Raw genomic sequence first — 26685 nt, 5'->3', positions numbered from 1 at the left:
TTAACTATTTATGGTTCTATTACTATTTATTATTTATGGTGCAACTGTAACGAAAACCAATTTCCCCCGGGATCAATAAAGTATGACTATGACTGCCAAGAGTCTTACCATTAATACTATATTCTGCCATCATATTTGACCTACCGAAATGAACTACTTCACACTTATCTGGGTTGAACTCCATCTGCTATCTTCTCAGCCCAGTTCTGCATCCTATTAATAACCGGCTGTAACTTCTGGCAACCCTCCAGACTATACACAACATCCCCAACTTTTGTGTCATCAGCAAACTTACTAATCCATCCCTCCACTTCCTCATCCAGGTCATTTATAAAAATCACAAAGAGAAGGGGTCCCAGAACAGATCCCTGAGGCACACCACTGGTCACCGACCTCCATGCAGAATACAAACCATCTACAACCACTCTTTGCCTTCTATGGGCAAGCTAATTCTGGATACACAAAGCAAGGTCTCCTTGGATCCCATGCCTCCTTACTTTCTGAATGAGCCCTGCATGGGGAACTTTATCAAATGCCTTACTGAAATCCATATACACTACATCCACTGCTCTACCTTCATCAACGTGCTCTGTTACATCCTCAGAGAATTCAATCAGGCCCGTAAAGCATGACCTGCCCTTGACAGAGCCAACCTGACTATCCCTAATCAGACTGTCTCTCAAAATATTCATAAATCCTGCCTCTCAGGTTCTTCTCCAACGACTTGTTCATCACTGAAGTCACACTCACTGGTCTATAATTTCCTGAGTTATCTCTCCTCCCTTTCTTGAACAAGGGAACAACATTTGCAACCCTCCAATCCTCTGGTACTTCTCCTGTCCCTACTGATGATGCAAAGATCATCGCCAGAGGCTCACCAATCTCCTCCCTCACTTCCCACAGTAGCCTGCAGTATATCTTGTCTGCGGTGGGGTACATTCTGCTCCTAAGTCTTGTGGTCTAATCTGAAGTTGTCCTGAAATACTTGCCACACGTCAAGTAAAGCATACGTTGTATGACCATAAGACTGTGAGGCATAGGAGCAGAATTAGGCCATTCAGCCCATCGAGCCTTCTCTGCCATTCCATCATGGCTGATTCTGGATCCCACTCAACCACATATACTTGCCTTCTTGCCATATCCTTGATGCCCTGACCAATCAGAAAACAATCTACTTCTGCCTTAAATATAACCATTGCCTTGGCCTCCACCAAAATCTGTGGCAGAACATTCCACACATTTACTACTCTTTGGCTAAAAAAAATTCCTCCTTACCTCTGTTCTGAAGGGTCACCCCTCAGTTTTGAGGCTGTGCCCTCTAGTTCTGGATACCCCCACCAGAGGAAACATCCTCTCCACATCCACCCTATCTAATCCTTTCAATATTCGGTTTCAAGTTTCAATGAAATCCTCCCCCCCCCCAAACATTCTTCTAAATTCCAGTGAGTATAGGCACAGAGCTGCCAGATGCTACTCATATATTAACCCCATTAACATATCCCAAAATCATCCTCATGAACCTCCTTTGGACTCTCTCCAATGACAACGCAACCTTTCTGAGATATGGGGCCCAAAACTGCCGCCAATACTCCAAATGCGGCCTGAAGGAGTATTGAAAAAGTTTAGCTGGACAGATGGGAGGCAAGGAGTTGTCGGGCCAAGGGGCCTGTTTCTGTGCTGAATGACCTTACAATCTGGCGAAAAGCAAAGCAGACATTTTCCCAAATCTCAAAAACTAGTTCCAAAGGCTGGATCTTGTTGGGTCTTACAACGGCAGCCTTATTCAATGTCCTCTGTCTCTTATCATCATGTGTAGACTGAGACATTATCCAACACACACACGCACAGGATACCAACACTGTATTGTTTTTAAGAGTTAGAGTTAAATTTCCTAGCACACCTTCTTCCAAAAGTTGTTTGAATTTAAACTAATCCTTATCAGACCTGAACCCACTCCAGTGAATTTTCCAGCAACCCTCCATTTGAATTTTGGTTTTCCCATCAGTTCTGAGTGGTCAGTTCAATTCTTTTTGAATAATTCTGTTCCTGGGTCTTACGGTCTGATCATCTGGCGATGTACTGTTGGAAGGGACTTAATTAAAAACAAAACCACTCATGTGATCTCCAAACCCTTGAAACGTATGACAGGGAACATGGAGAAAATATTAGCACCCTAACTCTCACTCATTCTGAAAGTGAACAAAAATATTTCGCTTCAGATTATAAAAGAATTGATTGCCTCATCAAAACCAGTCAGCTGGATTGAGAGTGCCCGCAAAATCCCTTACCTGAATCAGTCGTGGAAGGAGACTGGCTATCTTTATATGTTCCATGGTTTCCAGTAGCCACATCATCGTCATCACTGTCCTCTTCAACTATGGAAAGACATGCCCATGAACAACAGTATTTCACAGTAAGATGAGTTCAGCAATACTGCATTGCAACAATGCCACGAGTTCACAAAAACACAACTCTTGTCATAAATACACACACACACACACACACACACACACAAACCAACACTGTAATTGATCTCCCTTCTCCCAATGTTTTTTTTTGTTACTGACATTATTAGGTCTTTCCATTAATCACTATTACTGCACGAGATTAACTGTCACAAATTGGTGTATTTTTTTTAAATAATGCATTATCACATGTGTTAACAGTAAAATTACATCTTCTTGAACAACTGAAGTAGCCATCCACCACTCTCTTGCATGAGAAGGTTAATTTGCCTGAGAACACGACAGATCCAGTCTTGGACTCAGCACCACTATCCACTTTCCCCAAACACTCCTTGAATTCCTCTTTGTCTAAGTAGTTGAAGGTTCAAGATACTTTAGAGAAGTTCCTCCTCATCACAGTCACAAATAAGGAACTTATTTCTCTGAAACATATCCCCATCTAATTCTCAATAGCCCCATGTACAGAAAAGTTCTCCCAACAACTACCACAGAATCTCAAGTACTTCAATAACATCACTTCCCATTCTTCTAAACTAGCCTGCACAGCATTTGTGCTTAAGTGCAATACCTCATTGCAGGAATCCGCAATACCAATCTCCTCTGCATCTCTAGTACATGCTTCCTAATAAATCCTCCCTAATCTACAGGCCAAAACTGCAAGCAGTGGCCTCATCAGTATGCTCTAGTTTCACCAAATGCCCCTTCTTTTACAATCAATTTTCTGATGAAGGGTTTTTGACCTGTAACATTAATTCTACTTCTCGCTCCATAGATACTGCCCAACTGGCTGGGTGTTTCCAGCATCTTTTATTTTTATTTAAGGCTACTTACCCTTCAGATTACCTGCCGCACCTACAAGCCAACTTTAATGTCAACTGACATTTAAAAAGTGACTACATCAGTCAGTTCTGACTGGCTGAGTTTTCATAATCGTGTCCTTATACTACAATCTATACTGTTCAATCTTCTTAAAATACAAGTCTTAAGCATTAATAAAATCTTTTAGCCATAATTCCCAAATGTGGAACTCTGTAGTTTTATAACCCTTGCCCTCTAATCATTTGAACCATTCAGATCATCAGGTAAGACCATAGGACATAAGAGCAGAATTCTGCCATACGGCCCATCAAGTCTGCTCTGCCATTCCATCATGGCTGATTTATTAACCCTCTCAACTCCATTCTCCTGCTGGCTCCCCATATCTTTTGATGCCCTGACTAATCAAGAACCTATCAACCTCCGCCTTAAATATACCCAATGACTTGCCCTGGACAGTCATCTCTGGCAATGAGTTCCACAGATTCACCATCTTTTGGCTAAATAAAATTCTCTTCATCTCGATTCTAAATTGATATCCCTCTATTTTAAGGCTGTGCCCTCTGTTCCTAGTCTACCCCACTATAGGAAATATCCTTTCCATATCCACTTTATCCAGACCTTTCAATGTTCGATAGGTTTCAATGAGATCCATCCTCATTCTTCTAAACTCTGCCGAGTACAAGCCCAGAGCCACCAAAAACTCCTCACACCATAACCCTTTCATTCCAGAATCATTTTCGTGAACCTATTCTGGACTCTCTCAAATGTCAGCACATCTTTTCTTGGATAAGGTGCCTAAAGCTGCTCAAAATATTTCAAGTGCGGTCTGACCATGCGCACTTTATTCTGCTAATCTGGATTCTAAAACAGCATGAATTCATTTCATTCTCCCCACTCACCCTGCTCCATTTGTGAACTCTCTACAATCCGAAAACAGTGGAACTTGCTGAAATTGCGTGCAGATAGGTGTACACAATTCGGAGGCAATATCATGTTCTGTAATCTTCCAAAATCGCATTCTAGTGTGAGGCCACTATAGCAATCAGCATGAACCTAAGAAAGAGAATGATGGCATTTTTGCCACATAGCATTTTTAGACGATAAACTTTGTCCAAATTTAAAAACATAAATCAAAACAAAAGATGCCAGAACTACACAAGATGTGAAGCAACATTGATAGTGGGAGAAACAGAGTGAACTTTTCAAATCTTGGACTCTTTTCTCTGATCTGGAACAGGGAAAAGAAGTTCAAAGTAAATTTATTATCAAAGTACATCTATGTCACCATATACAACCCCAAGGTTCATTTTCTTGTGGGCATTCACAGTAAATACAAAAAACACAACAGAATCAATGAAAGACCACACCCAACAAACAACCAGAGTGCAAAAAAAAAACTGTGCGAATAAGGTAAAACATAAATAATTTTAAAAGAGCAATAAATATCCAGAAAAGGAGATGAAGAGCCCTTAAATTGTGGGAACAGTTCAGTATTAAATGAGTGAAGCTGAAAGAAGTTGTCCCCTTTGGTTCAGGCAGCTGGTTGTTGAGGGGTAATAACTGTTCGTGAACCTGGTGGTGTGGGTCCTGAGGCTCCTGTACCTCCTTCCTGATGGTAGCAGTGAGTAGAGAGCATGACCTAGATGGTGGGGTCCTTGATAATTGGTGCTGCTTTCCTGCAACAGCGCTCCGTGTAGATGTGCTCAATGGTGGAGAGCGCCTTACCGTGATGACTGGGCCTACTTTTTGTAAGCTTTCCCGTACAAGGGCATTGGTGTTTCCATACCAATCTGTGATGCAATTAGTCAATATACTCTTCTCCACACATCTATAGACGTTTATCAGATTTTTAGATGACGTGCCAAATCTTCACAAACTTCTAACGAAGTAGAGGTATTGCTGTGCTTTCTTCCTAATGACACTTTAATGCTGGACCCAGGATAGGTCCTCTGAAATGTTAACACCGAGGAACTTAAAGTTGGTGACCCTCTCCACCTCTGATTCCCCCGACAGGGACTGAATCATGGACCTTCAGTTTACTCCTCCTGAAATCAATGACCAGCTCTTTGCTCCTACTGACATTGAGTCAGGGTTGGTTGTGGCACTACTCAGCCAGATTTTCAATCTATACGCTGATTCATCACCACCTCTGATTCGGCCAAAACAGTGGTGAAAGGATCACTGATTTGAGCTGTTTCTCTCACCACAGTTGCTGCATGCACACTGAATGCTTCCAGCAAGTTCTGATTTTGTTTTTAATTTCTACTGCCTACCATATTTTCTTAACTTAAAAAAGGTAAGGGTGGTTCTGTATGTGACTTGCCCGCTCATGTTTTTAAGTTCTGACAATGCTTTTGTGTGAGCCATGTGGAAAGGGGAACGGCCAAAGAAATCCTTGATACTTTAAGACACAGGAGCAGAACTAGGCCATTCAGCCCATCTAGTCTGCTCCACCATGCCAATCCCAGATCCCACTCAACCCCATACACCAGCACTCTAGCCATATCCTTTGAAGCCCTGACTGATCAGAAAACTATCAACTTCTGCTTTGAATACACACACAGACTTGGTCTCCATCACAGTCTGAAGCAGGGCATTCCACAGATTCACTACTCTCTGGCTGAAAAAAATTCTTCCGTACCCCAGTTCTAACAGGTTGCCCCTCAATTCTGAGGCTGTGCCCTCTAGTTCTGGACACCCCCACCATAGAAAACATCCTCTCCACACCCATCTTATCTAGTCCTTTCAACATTTGGTAGGTTTTAAATGAAATCCCCCTGCATTCTTCTAAACTCCAGTGAGTACAGGCCCAAAGCTACCAAACACTCATGTTAACCCCTTCATTCCTGCAATCATCCTCGTGAACCTCCTATGGACACTCTCCAATGATAACACATCCTTTCTGAGATATGGGGCCCCAAACTGTTGACAATACTCTAAGCCCAGCCTATCTAGTGTCTTACAAACGGTCAGCATTATCTCCTTGTTTTTATATTCTATTCCAATAAATGCCAACATTGCATTTGCCTTCTTTACCACAAACTCAACATGTAAATTAACCTTCTGGGAGTCTTGCATGAGGACTCCTAGTCCGTCTGGACCTCTGAGGTTTGATGTTTCTGCTCATTTAGATAGCAATCTACACTTCTGTTCCTTTTACCACAATACATTATCATACATTTCCCAACACTGTATTCCATCTGACATTTTTGCTCATTCTTCCAATTTGTCTACGTCCTGCTGCAATCGCACTGCTTCCTCAGAACTATCTACCCCTCCACCTACCTTCATATCATCTACAAACTTTGCCACAAAACCATCAATTCCACTGTCTAAATCACTGACAAACAATGTGAAAAACAGTGGTCCCAATTCTGACTCCTGATGAACACCACTAGTCTCTGGCAATCAACCAGAAAAGCCCCCTTTATTCCCACTTGCTGCCTCCTGCCTCTCAGTCATTCCTGTATCCATACCAGTATATTTTCTGCAACACCATAGGATTTTATCTTGTTAAGTAGCCTCATGAGTGGCACTTTATCAAATACCTTTTGAAAATACAAGTAAATGACATCCACTGCCTCTCCTTTGTCCTGCTTGTTACTTCCTCGAAGAACTCTATTTGTCAGGCAAGATTTCCCTTTATAGAAACCATGCTGACTTTAACTTATTTTATCATTAGTCACCATGTACCCTGAAAACTCATTCTTAATAATGCATTCCAACATTTTCCCAAGCATTGATGTTAGGCTAACTGGCCTATAATTTCCTTTCTTTTGCCTTCCTCCCTTCTTAGAGTGGAGTGACATTTACAATTTTCCAGTCCTCTGGGACCATGCCAGAGTCAAGTGAATCTTGAAACCATGACCAATGCATCTATTATCTCTTCAGCAACCTCTCTCAGAACTCTGGGATGTAGTCCATCTGGTCCAGGTGACATATCCACCTTAAGACCATTCAGTCTGCCTAGCACTCTTTCCTTTGGCACATTGCTAGTGTCTTCCACAGTGAAGACTGATGCAAAGTACCCATTAAGTTCATCTGCCATTTCTTTGTCCTCCATTACTACTTCACCAGTGTAATTTTCCAGTGGTCTAATATCAACTCTCACTTCCCTTTTACTCTTTATATTACTGAAAAAAAACATTTAAAATCCTGCTTTATATTATGGGACAGTTTGCCCGCATATTTCATCTCTTCCCTGCGGCACACCACTCAGCACTGATTGCCAACCAGAGTAACACCCATGTATCCCAACTCTCCGCTTTTGATCAGTTAACCAGTTCTCTATCCATGCTAACACATCACCCCCCAATTCTACGCATCCTTATCTTATGGATAAGTCTTTTATACGGCACCTTATCCATAAAACCATAAGATATAGGCGCAGAAGTAGGCTATTTGGCCCATCGAGTCTGCTCTGCCATTCAATCAGGGGCTGAGCCAAATCTTCCAGTCACCCCATTTCAGTAATAATCTGATCTTCCATTTTAACTTCCAAAGTGATGACCTCACGTTTACCAACATTGTACTCTATTGCCCACTCACTTAAACTATCTATATCTCTCTGCAGACACCGTATCTTCTGAACAATTAGCTTTACCACTCAATTTAGTATCATCAACAAATTTAGATAAACTACACTCAGTCTCCTATTCCAGATTGTTAACGTAGATCGTGAACGTTTCAACACACATCAAAGATCTGGAAAAAAATCATTCATTATTTGCCAACAACAGTGAAAGGCCACTATTTCTGGCATGAATTATAAATGACAGGCAAACCCTCTCAGTTAACGTTTAGCATTCAGTGTCAGAAGTGTAGGTATCAAGGAATTCTGCAGTGTTTTATGGTACATGAATATCAAGCAGCATTATCAAACTGTTCACTTACTGTTATCCCACACCATTCACATCGAATGCCAGATAACACCTCTGATGACCCACATGACTTCTTACAGACATCACAGCGAGCACTAGGAGAGAGATTCCCTTCCCGCCAATGGTGGTGATTTGATTCCTGAGGGGAAAGTCACAAGATCAACAAAAGAAGTTGAAATGATGAAGTGCTCAGGTAATCTTAATATGATTTGACATCAAATTGCTCCAAACAGGTGACTGATTGTTTTATATGAGAAAACAGTCAGTTTTATAGAGAAGATTCTTTTACAGAGAAGATTTACTAGAATGTTACCTGAGTTTCATCTCCTAAGTTATAAAGAAAGGTTGAACAAGTTGGGTCTTTATTCTTTGGAGCGTAGAAAGTTGAGGGGGGACTTGATAGAGGTATTTAAAATTATGAGGGGGATAGATAGAGTTGACGTGAATAGGCTTTTCCCATGGGGGGGGGAGATTCAAACAAGAGGACATGAGTTGAGAGTTAGGGGGCAAAAGTTTAGGGGTAACATGAGGGGGGACTTCTTTACTCAGAGAGTGGTACCATAGACCCATACAACTACAGCACAGAAACAGGCCTTTTGGCCCTTCTTGGCTGTGCCGAACCATTTTCTGCCTAGTCCCACTGACCTGCACACGGATCATATCCCTCCATACACCTCTCATCCATGTATCTGTTTAATTTATTCTTAAATGTTAAAAAAGAACCCGCATTTACCACCTCGTCTGGCAGCTCATTCCATACTCCCACCACTCTCTGTGAAGAAGCCCCCCCCCTAATGTTCGCTTTAAACTTTTCCCCCCTCACCTTTAACCCATGTCCTCTGGTTTTTTTCTCCCCTTGCCCCAGTGGAAAAAGCCTGCTTGCATTCACTCTATCTATACCCATCATAATTTTATATACCTCTATCAAATCTCCCCTCATTCTTCTAAGCTCCAGGGAACCTATCCAACCTTTCTCTGTAACTGAGTTTCTCAAGTCCTGGCAACATCCTTGTAAACCTTCTCTGCACTCTTTCAACCTTATTTATATCCTTCCTGTAATTTGGTGACCAAAACTGAACACAATACTCCAGATTCGGCCTCACCAATGCCTTATACAACCTCATCATAACATTCCAGCTCTCATACTCAATACTTGGATTAATAAAGGCCAATGTACCAAAAGCTCTCTTTACGACCCTATCTACCTGTGACGACACTTTTAGGGAATTTTGTATCTGTATTCCCAGATCCCTCTGTTCCACTGCACTCCTCAGTGCCTTACCATTAACCCTGTATGTTCTACCTTGGTTTGTCCTTCCAACGTGCAATACCTCACACTTGTCTGTATTAAACTTCATCTGCCATTTTTCAGCCCACTCCTCCAGATGGTCCAAGTCCCTCTGTAGGCTCTGAAAACCTTCCTCACTGTCTACTACACCTCCAATCTTTGTATCATCAGCAAACTTGCTGATCCAATTTACCACATTATCATCCAGATCATTGATATAGATGACAAATAACAATGGACCCAGCACTGATCCCTGTGGCACACCACTAGTCACAGGCCTCCACTCAGAGAAGCAATTCTCTACCACCACTCTCTGGCTTCTTCCATCGAGCCGATGTCTAATCCAATTTACCACCTCTCCATGTATACCTAGCGACTGAATTTTCCTAACTAACCTCCCATGTGGTGGCTGTGTGGAACGAGCTTTCAGCAGAAGCAGTTGAGGCAGGTTCGATGTTGTTGTTTAAAGTTAAATTGGATAGATATATGGACAGGAAAGGAAAGGAATGGAGGGTTATGGGCTGAGTGCAGGTCGGTGGGACTAGCTGAGAGTAAGAGTTCGGCACGGACTAGAAGGGCCGAGATGGCCTGTTTCCGTGCTGTAATTGTTATATGGTACTGACCTGGTTTTCCCAATCCACTTTCATGTTAAAATCCCCAACGATTATCATGACATTGCCTTTTTGATGCGCCTTTTCTATCTCCTGTTGTAATTTGTAATCCACATCCCAGCTGTATTCAACTGTCATTAAGGTCCTTTTACCCTTGCCATTTCTTAACTCAATGCATAGAGACTCTACATCTTCCAATCCTATGTCATGCCTTTCTAATGATTTAATATTACTTTTTATACACCACCCCCCTCTGCCTCCTAACCTATCTTTCTGATACACCGTATATCCTTGGACGTTCAGCTCCCAATGGCAGCCATCCTTCAGCCAAGTTTCTGAGATGGCCACAATGTCATACTTGCCAATCTGTAGCTGAATTTCAGGATCGTTGATTTTATTTCTTATGTTGTGTGCATTCAAATATAACATTTTCAGTCCAGTATTTGTTGCTTTCTGTTTTAACTGCACCACACCTCTGTTGCCCTGTAACTCATGCCACTGGCTGTGATTAAACCTCATCTCCTGCCTGTTCTTTCTATAATCTCTGTTGCACACTGTCTTTGATTTATTTCTGTTTTCCCTTTCCTCAGCCATATCACTCTGGTTCCCATCCCCCTGCCAAATCAGTTTAAACCCTCCCAAACAGCTCTATTAAATGTACCCACTAGGTTAATGACCTCCATTACCCAAGGTGTGTCCTCTTTCCATCGCTACCACTGAGGAGGAGGTACAGGAGCCTGAAGACACACACTCAGTGCTTCAGGAACAGCTTCTCCCCTCCACCATCAGGTTTCTGAATGGACAATGAACCCATGTACACTACCTCACCACTTTTCCCCTCTCTTTTTGCACCACTTACTTTACTTAATTCTCTTTTTATCGATACTTCTTATTGCAATTTATAGTTTTTATTGTTATGTATTGCAATGTACCGCTGCCGCAAAACAGCAAGTTTCATAACATATGCCAGTGATATTAAAACGGATTCTCATTTGATCCTAACTGTCTATACCTGATCTGCATCTCCTTTCTCTTTACCAAAGCCTCAATATCTCTTGAAAACAAAGGCTTCTTAAATCTGGTATCCTTATATATCCGGTATCCTTGGTAAGTGCTCTCTCAAGTTGGGACCTCCACATACTGATAAGGAAACTTTCTTAAAAGGTTCAAAGATTCATTTTATTGTCAGAGTATGCACGTACGATACCACCCTGATATTTCTCTTCTCCAGACAGCTATTAAATATAGAAAGACCATGGGTGTTGACGAAAGAAAAGACATTAGCTACCCTCCTCACACACAGAAAAGAAACAAAACTCGCAAACCCCAAAATTCCTTCCTCCTGCACCAAAAAGCAGCCACAGTAACAATCACCAACCCCCTACACGTAACAATACCCGATTCCCGACCCCGTCACTCAGAGAAAAAAAATGGCAGCAGTGACACCAAACCCCCAACCCTCCCTCACACACAAAAACTAACAGATCATCCACCGACCAACTGGCCACAAGAAAGAAGACACCAAAAACCTGAAGGAAACCATTACAGAGTACAGCCCAGTAATCAGATAAATCTCGGAATATGGAAAACGACTTTTTGTCTGCATAAGAGCAGAGCTCGGTCCTTCCGTAAAGAGTGACCACTGACCCCAGTCCGAATGCCGCTGATCCGAGACCGAGCTCACCGATCTGGCTGACAACCACCTGTCTGGGAGTTATCACTGACCCCGTCTGCATTTACCTCGACGCTTCAATTTTCCTTCACCGCTTCAAGATGGAGTTGTTCATGACCCCATGCCTCATCTCTGGTCTTTTCCACACGTCAGCTTGTGTTCTCGGACTTTTATGGCCCCTGTCTCTATCTCCGTGAGGCAGGTCTCCAAACACAGCGTCGCGCTGCTCCTTCACTCGAGCTCCAAACTGTACGTCACAGGCTCCAATGTCACATATTGTCTGCATACTTGGCCCAAGACAGACTATCGATGATGTTTACACCAAGGAACCTGAAGCTCTCAACCGTCACCACCTTAGCGCCATTGACAGTGACCGGGATGTTTACTCCTAAACTCAAAGACAGGCTCCCTTGTTTTACTGGCATTGAGGGGAAGGTTGCTGTCTTTGCGTCATGCCACTATAGACTGTCTCGCTCCTTCTTGTTCTCTGTCTTATCTTTGTTTGTGATCCAGTAAGTTAGTGTCATCCACAAATTCATAAACGGAGCTAGTCCAGAATTTGGCCACGTTGTGTACAGGGAGCGTAGTATGGGGTTACGGTCTCAGCCTGCGGGGCACTGATGTTGTCTATTATTACTAATTGTGCTCTATTGGTCAGAAAGTCAAGGATACAGCTGCAGAAGGAAATGCTAAGTGTCCAAAGTCCAGGAATTTGGAAATGAGTTTGTTTTCAGCTGATGCTGTTGCAGGTGGAACGATAGTCAATAAGCAGAAATCTAACCTTGGTTTCTTTGTTGTCTAGAGATTCGGGAGATGATTGTATGGTGTCAGCTGTTTCGATGGTAGGCAAGTTGCAGTGAGTTGAGGGTCTCTGGGAGACTGCAGTTAATGCTGCCTAAACAAGCCTCTCAAAGCACTTCATGATGGTGGATGTCAGGGGTACCATGCAGAAGTCATTGAGGCACGTTGCTCATCTTTCAACTCCCCTCCACCTTTCACCTGTCTTCACCTATCACCTGCTGGCTTCCCTGTACTCCTCCTCCTCTTCCCACTCTCCTTTCTGGCTTCTTCTCCAGTCCTGATGAAGAGTCCTGGCCCACAATGATGATTGTTTAATCCTCTCCACAGATGCTGACTGATTTGCTGAGTTTCGTCAGCATTTTGTGTGTGTTGCCTTCTCTTCCCTTGGCACTAGGATGATAGTCATCTTTTTAAAGCAGGTGAGAACCTCAGATTGGATAGGGCAGCAGAGAAGGCATACAACATGTTTGTTTGCCTTTATCAGTAGAGGCATTGCATATAAAACTTGGCCAGTCACTTTGGCTAGCCCCATCTGGAGTATTGTGTGCAGTTCTGGTCACTGCATTACAGAAAGGATATGGAGGCTTTGGAGATGGTGCAGAACAGGTTCACTAAGATGCTGTCTGCATCAGAGGGCATGTGTCTCTCAACATCAGCTCCATAGCAAAGAAAGCCCAGCAGCGTCTCTACTTTCTGCGAAGGCTGAGAAAAGTCCATCTCCCACCCCCCATCCTCACCACATTCTACAGAGGTTGTATTGAGAGCATCCTGAGCAGCTGCATCACTGCCTGGTTTGGAAATTGTACCATCTCGGATCACAAGACCCTGCAGCAGATAGTGAGTTCAGCTGAGAAGGTCATCGGGGTCTCTCTTCCCGCCATTACAGACATGTACACCACACGCTGCATCCGCAAAGCAAACAGCATTGTGAAGGACCCCACACACCCCTCATACAAACTCTTCTCCCTCCTGCCATCTGGCAAAAGGCACCGAAGTATTCGGGCTCTCACAACCAGACTATGTAATAGTTTCTTCCCCCAAGCCACCAGACTTCTCAATACCCAGCGCCTGGACTGACACCAAACTACTGCCCTCTACTGTGCCTATTGTCTTGTTTATTATTTATTCTAATGCCTGCACTGTTTTGTGCTCTTTATGCAGTCCTGGCGTGTGGCCAAGTGGTTAAGGCGTCAGTCTAGAGATCTGAAGGTCGCTAGTTTGAGCCTCAGCTGAGGCAGCGTGTTGAGTCCTTGAGCAAAGCACTTAATCACACATTGCTCTGCGATGACACTGGTGCCAAGCTGTATGGGTCCAATGCCCTTCTTTTGGACAACATTGGTGTCATGGGGAGGGGAGACTTGCAGCATGGGCAACTGCTGGTCTTCCACACAACCTTGCCCAGGCCTGCGCCTGGAAACCTTCCAATACACACACACACACACACACACACACACAGAGTCCTGGGTAGGTCTGTAGTCTAGTGTAGTTTTTGTGTTGTTTTCACATAGTTCAGTGTAGTTTTTGTATTGTTTCATGTAGCACCATAGTCCTGAAAAACATTGTCTTGTTTTTACTGTGTACTGTACCAGCAGCTATGGTCGAAATGACAATAAAAAGTGGCTTGACTTGACTTGTTATAAGGATAATTTAGACAAACCTGCATTGTTTTTCCGGAGCATCAAAAACTAAGATATGAAATGCACAGATAGAGTAGCTAGTCAGCATTTTTCCCCAGAGTGGAAATGTCCAATACTAGAGAGCGTAACCTTAAGGTGAAAGGAGGGGAAAGCATAAAGGAGGTTTGTGAGGCAAGCATTTTTTAAACACAGAACAACAGTGCCTAGAGCACGCATCCAGGGGAAATGCTGGAAGCAGATGTGATGGCAGTGTTTGAGAGTCACCTAAACAGATACATGAGCAGGCAGGAGATACAGGGATGTTGACCATGCACAGGGTTTTGAAATCAGTTAGACTGGTATCATGACAGACACAAATGTGATGGGCTCAAGGACCAGCTCCTGTTCTGAAAGAAGTAAGGAAAAGACAGAATGAAGAGTTGAGGGAATCAGAGTAGTGAGAAAATGGATGGGAATGAGAAGTGAAGATTCAGGGTAAGGCAAGGAATGGGTCGAGATGATGGCAGGGGAAAGGGTAGATAGGATTTTCAGGGGGACAATTGCGAATTAATAAGATAGCGAGAGATGTTTGGGGTGGTTGGGATGTGGTGTGGATTGAAGAGAAGTTTGGGGTGAGTAGGATATGGAGTGGACTAGAGAGATGTTTGGGGTGGGTGGCATGTGGGGTGGATTAAAGAGAAGTTTGGGGTGGTTGGGATGTGGTGTGGATTGAAGAGAAGTTTGGGGTGGGTAGGATATGGAGTGGACTGGACAGATGGTTGGGGTGGGTGGGATGTGGAGTAGACTGAAGAGATGTTTGAGGTGTGTGGCATGTGGTGTGGATTGAAGAGAAGTTTGGGGTGAGTAGAATATGGAATGGATTGAAGAGAAGTTTGGGGTGGGTGGGATGTGGAGTAGACTGGAGAGATGTTTGAGGTAGTTGGGATGTGGTGTGGATTGAAGAGAAGTTTGGGGTGGGTAGGATATGGAGTGAACTGGAGAGATGTTTGAGGTGGGTGGGATGTGGAGTAGACTGGAGAGATGTTTGCGGTGGGTGGCATGTGGTGTGGATTGAAGAGAAGTTTGGGGTGAGTAGGATATGGAGTGGACTGGAGAGATGTTTGGGGTGGGTGGGATGTGGTGTGGATGCACAGATGGTTGGGGTGGGCTCAACTGCGGGAAGCCAGCTGAAGAAACTAAAATTGAACTTTGGGAACTAGTTAGGTGAAGGGATTGGAGACGATGACAACCACAATTTGGAAAGTATCTTTAGCAAAGAAAATGGTGGATGGTTCAGAAACTGGACAATGCCATTGCATCTTACCTATTATATACAATTAAAATTAACCACCATTCACTAAGTTTGATACAACAAATAGATCCATAGAAATACAAACGTAAACTGCAACCTTCCTCACTCACCCGCTCATGGTGTCCATCTTGATGACATCGCCGACAGTCACTACAAGCAAAAGGACTGCAATCTACATGGACGTGTAGTTCACACACTGTCAATTAAAGAATTAACATTAACCTGCGTTATTACGACTCCTGAATTAACCAATCGTATTGAACAGAAAAGCAGTATTCTATCAATCAGCATTTCACACTTATTCTCTCACTCACCAATGCATTTCCCAGATGAGTGCAATTTGTTTTAAATATACTGTCTGCACAGCAACAATGACCTGAAGTTTTTTTGAATAATATTCAAAAATGCTACAATTTCCAAAACTGCAGCTCAAGGAAATCTTCTAAGAAAAGAATAATCTTTAATATTACTGATTGCTGCCCTTTTATCAAAACACACCAGGCCTGATTTAACCTGGAAAAGGTAATTCACAGAAATTTTTCTGGACTCCATTTTGAGCACTTAGACTATTCCTGCCATCGTCAGAAGATTCTTGGCACAGGCTAGGAAACAGGAGGCCTCAATTTTGACAGAAAGAACATCATCCAGAATCCCAATAATAATTAGAACAAAATTCTATCTTCAGACCCTTTCAAATTAAACATCCTACAGGAAATTCAGGATATTGAGAGGTAAGATCAGCAGGAGGCCATTTACCCTTTTTAACTTGTCCTACAATTCAATTAACCTGGGGGTTATCTGCACCCTCTCTCCCGCTAGTTATTTCTTATCCACATCACTCAATATCCTTATTGGACCTGGGTCTTAAAACTGACCTCCATCAGTCACACAGTTTTGAGGGAGGGGGTTTCAATTTTCCATGACACTTTTACAATTTGGATGAATCCCCTGCTAAACCATGTGTCCCACTCTAAATTTAAATGCTCTTTGAGCTCAGTCTCACTCATTTAACGCACTTCTAAAACAAGTTGTTATGATATTGAACTAGGAATAAACATGAAGTAAATGTTGTCAGTGACTGAAATGCACAACCAAGACCCAATACGACTGAGTGATTAAGATCAAATCTAGCACGCTTGGCAGGTTTCTCAATCAAGCTGCAGATCGCTGAGACAGGCACTTAGATTCAGAATGCAAGACCAAACTGTACAGATATTACAAATGTGTGGATGGTGCAAACTAGCACTGGGAAAATAATGTTACTTACTACATTTTGTTCACCTTTGGGATCCTGTTGCCACTAACAATTGGGAAAACACATGTGGTATGGCAACTTGAATATGCAAGGACATGTTCTCCATCTTCTCCAGCCACAATAGTACCAGAGGACTGGAGGACTGCAGAGGTTATTCTGCTGTTCCAGAAAGATAATAGGGGTAAAACTGGGAATTTCTTTGGCCAGAAGGTGATGAATCTGTGGAATTCACTGCCACCGATGCCTGAGAAGGCCAAGTCATTGGGTAAATTTAAAGCAGAGGTTGATAAGTTTTTGATTAGAAAGGGAGTCAAAGATTATGGAGAGAAAGGTAAAGAATGGGGTTGAGAAGGAAAATAAATGAGTCCTGGTGGAATGGTACAGTAGACTTAATGGCACAAACAGCCTAATTTTTTTGTTCCTACAGTGGTGCAAGAAAATTTGCGAACCCTGTAAAATTTTCCCTGCATAAATATTACTTAAAATGTGATCAGAACCAGAGTTGTAGATATACAGACCTATCAACAGTAGAATTAGAATTTTTCAAGATTCTGAATCCGGCTTGCAGTTCAATACCTAGTAAATCAGTTTCTCGCCTATATAATGCACTCTCCCATGCTAAAAATGTAAATACACTGTATATTAAAGAGAAGTGGGAGAAAGAAGCGGGGTTGGTACTTTCAGAGGAGGCTTGGGGGAAAATCTGCAGCTTTCAATGGTCCTCGACTAATTCTTTGACTTGGAGAGAACATTGTTGGAAAAACATTATAAGATACTTCAAGACTCCATATCAGGAAAAATATAAAGATACAAATGTGATGTGTTGGAGGAGGTGCGGCTCCAAGGAGGCAAATCATTTTCATATTTTCTGGGATTGCCCTAAATTAAGTCTATTTTGGGAAGGTATTCATAGAACATTAGTTAAGGTACTTAGGTCCCAGATACCTTTGAACTTTGAGACGCTCTATTTGGGGCATGTATTGTTCCTTGAACAGAAGGAAGATATAAAGTTGCTGCAGGCCCTCTTAGCGGCAAGTAAGAAATCAATCACTAGAAAATGGCTAAATCCAATACCACCTACATTAAAAGATTGGTATGAAATTATCTTGGAAATATTTAAAATGGAAAAGTTGACTTACTCCCTGAGAACTCAAAAAGAAAAATTTTATCAAATCTGGAATAAATGGATTGAATATATAACCCCAATGCGAGCAGACTTTAGATGACTCTCCTAATGATTTATATTGCTCTTCTCATCAACACAGTAATATTGCTAACGTAAGCACCCCTAGTCTAAATGTTTGGGTTTTTTTTTTTGTTTTTTTTTTGGAAAATAGAGAATTAACACAAGTAAAGGGAAAGATTTGGGAAAGGGATAAAAAAAATGAAAAAATTAAGTAAATAAGTACATAGGGATTGGATAATTATGTCTGCAGGCAGGAGCAAGCATGAACAAATTAGGATATAAACACCTACAATGGTTGGTGTATAGGCCTGTATACAACATTTTGGACCAGTGGAAATGGTCCAGAAGGGTTGTGTGGAAACTATTATTACCATTTTTCTTAACAACTAATTTCATTACTTAGCCTAATAGGTTAGATTTACCACAGTACATAATTATCTATTTAAATGTTTATTTTCCTTATATATCATCTCAATGTGTACTGAATGTATAAATAATTGTAGTTTTATACATATAAAAAAATGGAAAAGGTAAAAAAAAATGTGATCAGATCTTCACGCAAGTCTTAAAACGAAATAAAGAGAACCCAATTAAAAAAAAAACACAAAAATCATTATACTTATTCATTTATTTATTGAGAAAAATAATCCAATGTTACATGTATTTGTTGGTAAAAAGTATGTGAACCTCTGGGGTAAAACCTTCTACAGAAGCTATTTGGAGTCAGGTGTTCCAATCAATGAGATGAGATTGGAGGTGTGGGTGGTAGGGATGCCTTGCATTAGAAAATAAGACACACAAAGTCAGGTTACCAACAGAGCCTGAAGAAAGTTCTGCCTATGTGCACCATGCCTCGATCAAAGCAACTTTCAGAGGACCTTAGAAGAATTGTAGAGATGCATGAAGCTGGAAAAGGCTACAGAAGCATTTCTGAAGACCTGAGTGTTCATCAGTTCACAATAAGACAAATTGTCTACAGATGGAGGAAATTCAGTATTGTTGCTACTCTCCCTAGGAGTGGGCACCCTGTAAAGATCACACCGAGAGCACAACGTGCAATACCGAAAGAGGGGAAAAAAAGACCTGCAGAAATTTTGAGAACTTGCTAAAGTCTCTGTTCTTGTGTCCACTGTAAGAAAAACACTGAACATGAATAGTGTTCATAGAAAGACACCACAGAGGAAACCACTGCTCTCCAACTTTTTGGCAGAAATGCATATTGCTATGTTTGGAGGCAAAAGGGCACTGCACACCAACACCAAAACCTCATCCCACTGTGAAACATGGTGCAAGGAGCATCATGGTTTGGGGTTGCTTTGCTGTCTCAAGCCTTGGACAGCTTGCAATCGTTGAGAGAACAGTGAATTCAAAACTGTATCAAGACGTTTTACAGGAGAATGGCAGGGTAGCAGTCCATCACGTGAAACTTAATAGAAGCTGGGTAATGCAACAAGACAATGATTCAACAGACAAGAGTAAATCAACAAAAGAATGGTTTAAAAAGAAGAAAATTTGTGTTTTGGAATGGCCGAGTCAAAGTCCTGACCTTAATCCTGTAGAACTGTTGTGGAAGGACCCAAAGCAAGCAGTTCATGCAGGGAGGCCCATCAATATGCCAGAGTTGAAGCAGTTTTGTAAGGAGGAATGGCCTAAAATTCCTTCACGCCATTGTGCAGGACTGATCAACGATTACCAGAAATGTTTGGTTCAAGTTGTTGCTGTGAAATTATCTTGGAAATATTTAAAATGGAAAAGATGACTTACTCTCTGAGAATTCAAAAAGAAAATTTTTATCAAATTTGGAATAAATGGATTGAATATATAACCCCAAAGTGAGCAGACTTTAGATGACTCTCCAAATGATTTATACTGCTCTTCTCATCAACACAGTAACATAAGCACCCCTGGTCTAAATGTTTACTGTTTTTGTGTTTTTTTTTTGGAAAATGGAGAATTAGCACAAGTAAAGGAAAAGATTTGGGAAAGGGATAAAAAAAAAAATGATAAAATTAAGTAAGTAAGTACATAGGGATTGGATAATTATGTTTGGGGGTAGGAGCAAACATGAACAAGTTAGGGTATAAACACCTACAATGGTAGTTACATAGGCTTACATACAATATTTTGGATCAGAAAGAAATGGTCCAGAAGAGATATATGGAAATTATTATTAATCCACCATTATTACTATTTTTCTTAACAACTAATATCGTTACTTAGCCTTATAGAGTAGAATTTCAACTGCACATAATTATCTATTTAAGTATCTAATTTCTTTTTATATCATCTTAATGTGTACTTAGGAATGTATAAATAATTATAGTTTTATACATATAAAAAAAATGGAAAAGGTTATACATGTGAAAAAAGTTCATGATACTTGTGAATTCCTTATCCAAATAAAAATAAAAATTTTTTTAAAAAGTTGTTGCTGTACAATGGGGTCACACCAGTTACTGAAAGCAAAGGTTCACATATTTTTTCTAACAAATACATGTAATATTGGATCATTTTTCTCTATAAATAAATGAACAAGTATAATGTTGTTTTGTGTTATTTATTTAATTTGGTTCTCTTTATGTAGTTTTAGGACTTGCGTGAAGATCTGATCACATTTTAGGTCATACTTATGCAGAAATAGAGAAAATTCTACAGGGTTCACGAACTTTCTAGCACCACTGCATATTCTATGGTCTTATTTGAGTGACCCTTAGATAGGCACATGTAATAAAGTGGGTCATGGGCTGTGTAAGAAGGAAGAGTTGGATTGATTGTGGAGTACCTTTATACAACACCAGTACTGTTCTATGCTCTGTATAAAACCAGAAGCTGCAGAGAATAGTGGATTCTCCTATCATCAATAGTATCTACAGGAGACACTGCATCAAGAGGGCAAGATCCATCATCAAAGACCCCTACCGTCCAGATGTGTCACCTTCTTGTAGCTACCATCAGGTAGGAGGCACAGAGACCTGAAGTCTCACACCACTAGGTTCAGGAAGAGCTACTTCCCTTCAACCATTCGAGTCTTGAACCAACCAACAAAACCCTAATCACTACCTTACTACAGCAACACTACGACCACTTTGCACTACAATGGGCTTTATTTATTTTGCTCTGTGTTCCTTCCTGCATAAATTAATGTATATTTTTCTTTTAATGTGGTGTACCAGTTGCTATGTGCTTCTGATGGCACTGGAAATTTCTCATTGCGCCTGCGGATGTATGTACTCGTGCACCTGACAATGAACTCACCCTCGACCTGCCATCCTTCCTCAGACTCACCAGTATAACTCCAGACACACCTCCCTCCCAGCCATTTCATCAGACCTTACACACCCTAACAGGCAATCAGCTGTACCATAACCAAAATGGGCAAACATGCAAGAATTACACCACACAAAACATCTGGCATTGACCGTAGTACCAAATCCAGATGTGGCAATCTCACTGCCAGCCCTGCCAACCTGGCAAAATCCACTCCACAAACATCCGGAGGCTGTTATCTACTATACATTGAAAGAATTGTCCACCAGTCACATCAAACAACATTGTCATGTTTGCAAAGTCATACTTGGAAGAAAATGTACTGAACTTTTCCATTGCACCCCCCAGGAATGTCCTGTCCAACAGCAGGACAGGTTGACAGAGGGTGGCAGAACTGCACTGTGCAGGCAGGAGGGATGTTGAACTGTTGTCAGCACTGACTCCAGATACCATGAGGCCTCACGGCATAAGTTCAATGATGAACAAGGAAACTTTCTCCTAACTGTCACCTACTGTCCTTCCACAACTGATCCATACCTGGAGGCAGCACTAAACACCAAATATTCTGGGTGGCACCAGTGATGGACACAACTGTCCACTCCACCTGCGGCAGACAGTGAGTCAAACGACAATACCTGAGCTCATCCTCCTCGGTGCAGCAGTGACAGAAGCATCTGTCCATCACAGCCCTGGTTACACCACACGACCCTTGTCAATGCAAAACTCCTTCCTTCACACCATCCACTGTGCTGTGCAGCTCCACAGTCTATTAAACAGGGCTACGTGAAAAATGTAGGGCTATTCATGAGAAAAGGATTATTCGATTGATTAAACAATCAGCACAGCATTGTGGGCTGAAGGTCCTGTACTGTGTTGTACTATTCTATGTTAAATAGTACAGACGGAACAGGTCTGGCAACCCATCATCATTAGGTGTACAGCCTAGAATCCCAAAACAACAGCGTTGCGGTAGCACCTTGCCCAGAAGAGCTGCAAGTGGTGCTTTCATCATCATCTTTCCAATGGCAATTCAAGTTGGGCAATTGAACCAAACAAAAGAATAAATAAATCCCTTAAAGCTGAGGATGTGGCCCATCAAAATGACTTGCTGTAGTCCTGGTGCTGAAGGTGTTGCTAGGTCTGGTACACAGTTACTGATTTTGACCCAGTGATGGAGGAACATCAAATCAGGACAAGGCGTCTGTAATCACAAATAAAAATGGAAAATGCTGGAAATACTGAGGTCATGCAACATCTGTGGAGAGAGAAAGTTGAGGTTGAAGAAGTCAAAAACCAGGTGTGTTTTATGTTGCAGAGACAGAGAGAAGTGGAGAGAAGAATGGGAAAGTCTGTAATAGGGAATAGGGAATGTGGTTACCTGCTGTCAATGTCATGTACAACAAGGCGATGCATTCTTGTCAATCTGTTTCTAGACTGTAAATACATGAGATGAAAAGAATCTAGCGGGCCAATTGAGAGCAAACTTTGCTAATTAAAATGCCCCAGTCACACATTATAATTTTCCACATTATTCCCACACCTTCACATCGTATCGCAGGACTTTCATCCAACTGTCTCCGACAGACAATGCAGAATTTCTTTTTGTAATGAGCAGGAACTCCCAAACAATGTGCCACAGGGACCTGGAACGGTAAGAACAATAGATCAATCAGCCTAGAACAATAAGATCAAACAGTCCCAATTACAATTTAATGTGAGAAATTATCTGAATAATTCAAAATTGAACAAACAGACACTAGAGATTCTACAGATGTTGACACACACACAAAATGCCGGAGGAATTCAGCAAGTCAAGCAGCACCTGCGGAGGGGTACTTCATCATTCTCCCTTTACACTGCTTCTTCTTTGGGGTAAAATAATCCCATCTTGGCATGGCAACTAATCTGCACATGACCCCAAGAAACTGGAAAAGTTCAAAGAAAATACATGTCATCATATACAACCCTCAGATTCACTTCCTTGCAGATATTCACGGTAAATAATAATAACAATAAAATAAGCAAAAAATATCAAGAACATGAGATGAAGAGTCCTTGAAGGTAAGTCCACATGTTATGGGAAAAGTTCAGTGTTAAGGGTAAGTGAAGTTATCTCCTCTGGTTTAAGAGCCTGACGGTTGTTCCTGAATGCTAGTGTGGGTCCTGAAGCTCCTGTGCTTCCTTCCTGATGTTGGCAGCGAGGAGGGGTCTTGGCCTGGATGGTGGGGGTCCTTGATGATGGATGCTGCTTTCCTGCAGAGTGTAGATCTGCTCAATGGTGGGGAGGGGTTTACCCACGAAGGACTAGGCTGCACCCACGGCAAAATAACAAAGCCACTGGTCCTGACAGGATCTCACCAGAAATCCTTAAGGAAGGTGGACCAGCGATCTTGTACCACATGCATGCCTTGCTCCTGAAGGTCTCAGAAAAGAAACAAATGCCTTCAGACCTCGGGTTTGGTCTAACAGTAAGAGAGACGAGGCAGATTCTGGCAATTGCAGAGGCATCTCCCTCGTGTCAACAACAAGCTTCGTTCTTGCACGTAGCTATGTCAACTAATTCCTTCCACTATCTGTAGTACCTCCTGATTCACAATGTGGTTTCCGCCCACCTAAAGGAAGCACAGACATGATCTTCACAGCACACAAATGACAGGAAAAATGCCGTGAACAAAGGCAACGCTTGTACTTGGCATTCATAGATTTGTCAGATGCATGAGATGCAGTAGACCACCAAGCTCTTTGGCATATTTGATAATAAATGCACTTTGAATTATATTATCAAAACATGCCTGCCCTGACAAGTAATTACAGGCTACTGCATGATGCCATGTCAGACACAATACTCAGCAACAGTGGTGCTGAATAGGAACCCTTCACTGTTAAGACAGGAGCCAAACAGGGCTGTATCATTGCACCCACCCTATTAACCATCTTTATTACTGACATCTGTCATCTCACTGGCCAAGACCTGCCACAGGGAATCCCAACTGTGTATAGAACGGACAAAGGGCTTTTCAAGCTCAACCAGCTCAAAAGCTGCCACAGAGAATCGCAATCATGTATAGAATGGACACAGACTTCTCAACCTCAACTGGCTTAAAACCTGCCACAGGGAATCCCAAATGTGTATAGAATGGACAACAGGCTATTCAACTTCAACTGGTGCAAGGCCACGCACCATCCATAAAACCATAAGACATATGAGAAGAATTAGGCCATTCGGCCCATCGAGTCTGCTCCACCATCCCATCACAGCTGATCTCAAATCCCACTCAGCCCCATACACCTATCTTCTCCCCATAACTTTTAATGCTCTGATCAATCAGGGAACTATCAACTTCCACTTTAAATATAACCACGGACTCGGTCTCCACCACAGTGTGTGGCAGAGCATTCCACAGCTCCACTACTCTCTGGCTACAAAAATTCCGCCTTACTCCTCTTCTAACAGACCGCCCCTCAATTTTGAGGCTGTGCCCTCCAGTTCAGGATACCCTCACCATTTTCTCCACATCCACTTTATCCAGTCCTTTCAATATTCAGAAGGTTTCAATGAGGTCCCACCGCATTCTTCTAAAGTCCAGTAAGTACAGGCCCAAAGCTGCCAAGCACTCCCCATATGTTAATAGCTTCCTTCCCGGAATCATCCTCGTGAACCTCCTCTGGACTCTCTCCAATGACAACACATTCGTTAAGAGATAAGGGGACAACACTATTGATAACACTCCATGTGGCCTGACTAGTGTCTTATAAAGCCTCAGCATTATCTCCTTGCTTTTATATTCTCATCCCCTTGAAGTAAATGTCAACTTCGCACTTGCCTTTTTTTTTACCACAGAATTAACCTTCTGGGAGTCTTGCACCAGGTCTCTCTGCATCTCCGATGTTTGAATTTTCTTCCCATTTAGATGGTAGTTTGCACTATCATTCCTTTTACCAAAATGCTTTATCATACATTTCCCAACACTGGATTCCATCTGCCACTTTTCTGCCCATTCGTCCAATTGTCAAAGTCCTGCTGCAATCACATTGCTTCCTCAGCACTACCTACCCCTCCACCTATCTCCATATCATCGGCAAACTTTGACACAAAACTATCAATTCCATTATCTAAATCACTGACGAAGTGTGAAAAGTAGCAGTTCCAATACTAACGCCTGAGAAACACCACTAGTCACTGGCAGCCAACCAGAAAAGGACCACTTTATTCCTACTTGCAGCCTCCTGCCTGTCAGCCATTCCTCTATCCATGCCAATATCTCTCCTGTAACACCACAGGATTTTATCTTGCTCATGTGTGGCACCTTTTCAAACGCCTTCTGAAATTCCAAATAAATGACATCCACTGCCTCTCCCTTGTCCACACCCTGCTTGTTACTTTGTCAAAGATCTCTAACAGGTTTGTCAGACAAGATTTCCCTTTACAGAAACCATGCTGACTTTGACTTATTTTATCATTAGTCTCCAAGTACCCCAAAACCTCATTGTTCAGAAAGAGGTGACATAGAGTCAGGGAATGTCGTATCTTTGCAGGTGGAGTTAAGAAACTGCAAGAGTAAAAGAACCATTATGAGAAACATATATAGGCCTCCAAATAGTAGCCAAGATGTGGAGTCAAGATTGCAAAGGGAGCTGGAAAAGGCATGTAATAAGAGTAATGCCACAATTGTAATGGGGGCCTTCAATAGGCAAGGGAATTGGGAAAATCAGGTTGGTGTCGTTTCGCTCTGCCTCCTCCTGTCTTCTCAACTCCTCCACCACGAGCAGTCTCTTCTGCACTGGTGTTGCCTTGTGCCACTGAGGAGCTTTTGGCACAAGCCCGAGACTGGCTCTCCCATGTTCAAAAGTAGGCACTGCCCGAGTAAGACCAGTGAAGCCTATGCAAGAGTAAGGAAAAGAGTCTTCGAAGACCATGACATACATGCCCAAACTAAGCCTTGGGTCTATAGATCAGTCATTCTTCCAATATTACTGTATGAAGCTGAATCATGGACCACCTACAGTAGACACGTGAAAGCACTGGAACAATACCACTACAGATCCTTAAGTAAGACTTTGAGGATCATCTGAAAGGACAGACACACTAACACCAGTGTACTCAAGGAGGCCAACATGATCAGCATCTCCACCACGATAACACAACACCAACTTGGATGGAAAGGTCATGTCATTGAGGTGCCAAACTCGCATCTCCTCAAACAGATCCTTTACCTGCAGCTGCAAAGGCCAGTGAGCCACTAATGAACAAAGAAAACACTTCAAAGACGACATCAAAATCAGCCTGAAGAAATTGAACATTACATCTAAAAACTGGGGCATTGCACTCAATTAGATGCACCTGGAGGAAATCTGTTCAAGAGTGAGCTGTGCTTCATGAACGTGATCTCCATTGTGCCACAGAGAACAAACGGCAGCTGTGAAAGGAGAGAACGAACAAGCAAAAACCCAACCACTAACCACACAGCCACCACTTATCTGTGTCCACACTGCACCAGAATGTGTCAGTTCCG

The 26685-nt window shown here is 42.2% G+C and overlaps 1 protein-coding gene across 1 annotated transcript in view; it reads right to left on the bottom strand.

Moving 5' to 3' along the window:
* The window catches only part of LOC140194866 (diacylglycerol kinase theta), a 240220-nt gene that overhangs the window by 159399 nt on the left and 54136 nt on the right, over window positions 1-26685 (bottom strand). Inside the window, exons 3-7 of the mRNA XM_072252146.1 lie at window positions 22713-22815; window positions 15575-15660; window positions 8178-8303; window positions 4184-4337; window positions 2289-2375 (exon numbers count right to left, since the gene is read on the bottom strand). Coding sequence (XP_072108247.1) covers window positions 2289-2375; window positions 4184-4337; window positions 8178-8303; window positions 15575-15660; window positions 22713-22815 — 556 coding nt within the window. The remainder of the gene's footprint in view (window positions 1-2288; window positions 2376-4183; window positions 4338-8177; window positions 8304-15574; window positions 15661-22712; window positions 22816-26685) is intronic.

The sequence above is a fragment of the Mobula birostris genome, chromosome 3, assembly GCF_030028105.1.
Source record: "Mobula birostris isolate sMobBir1 chromosome 3, sMobBir1.hap1, whole genome shotgun sequence".
In the NCBI taxonomy this organism is placed as follows: Eukaryota; Metazoa; Chordata; class Chondrichthyes; order Myliobatiformes; family Myliobatidae; genus Mobula; species Mobula birostris.
This window is presented reverse-complemented; position numbering and strand designations above follow the sequence as displayed.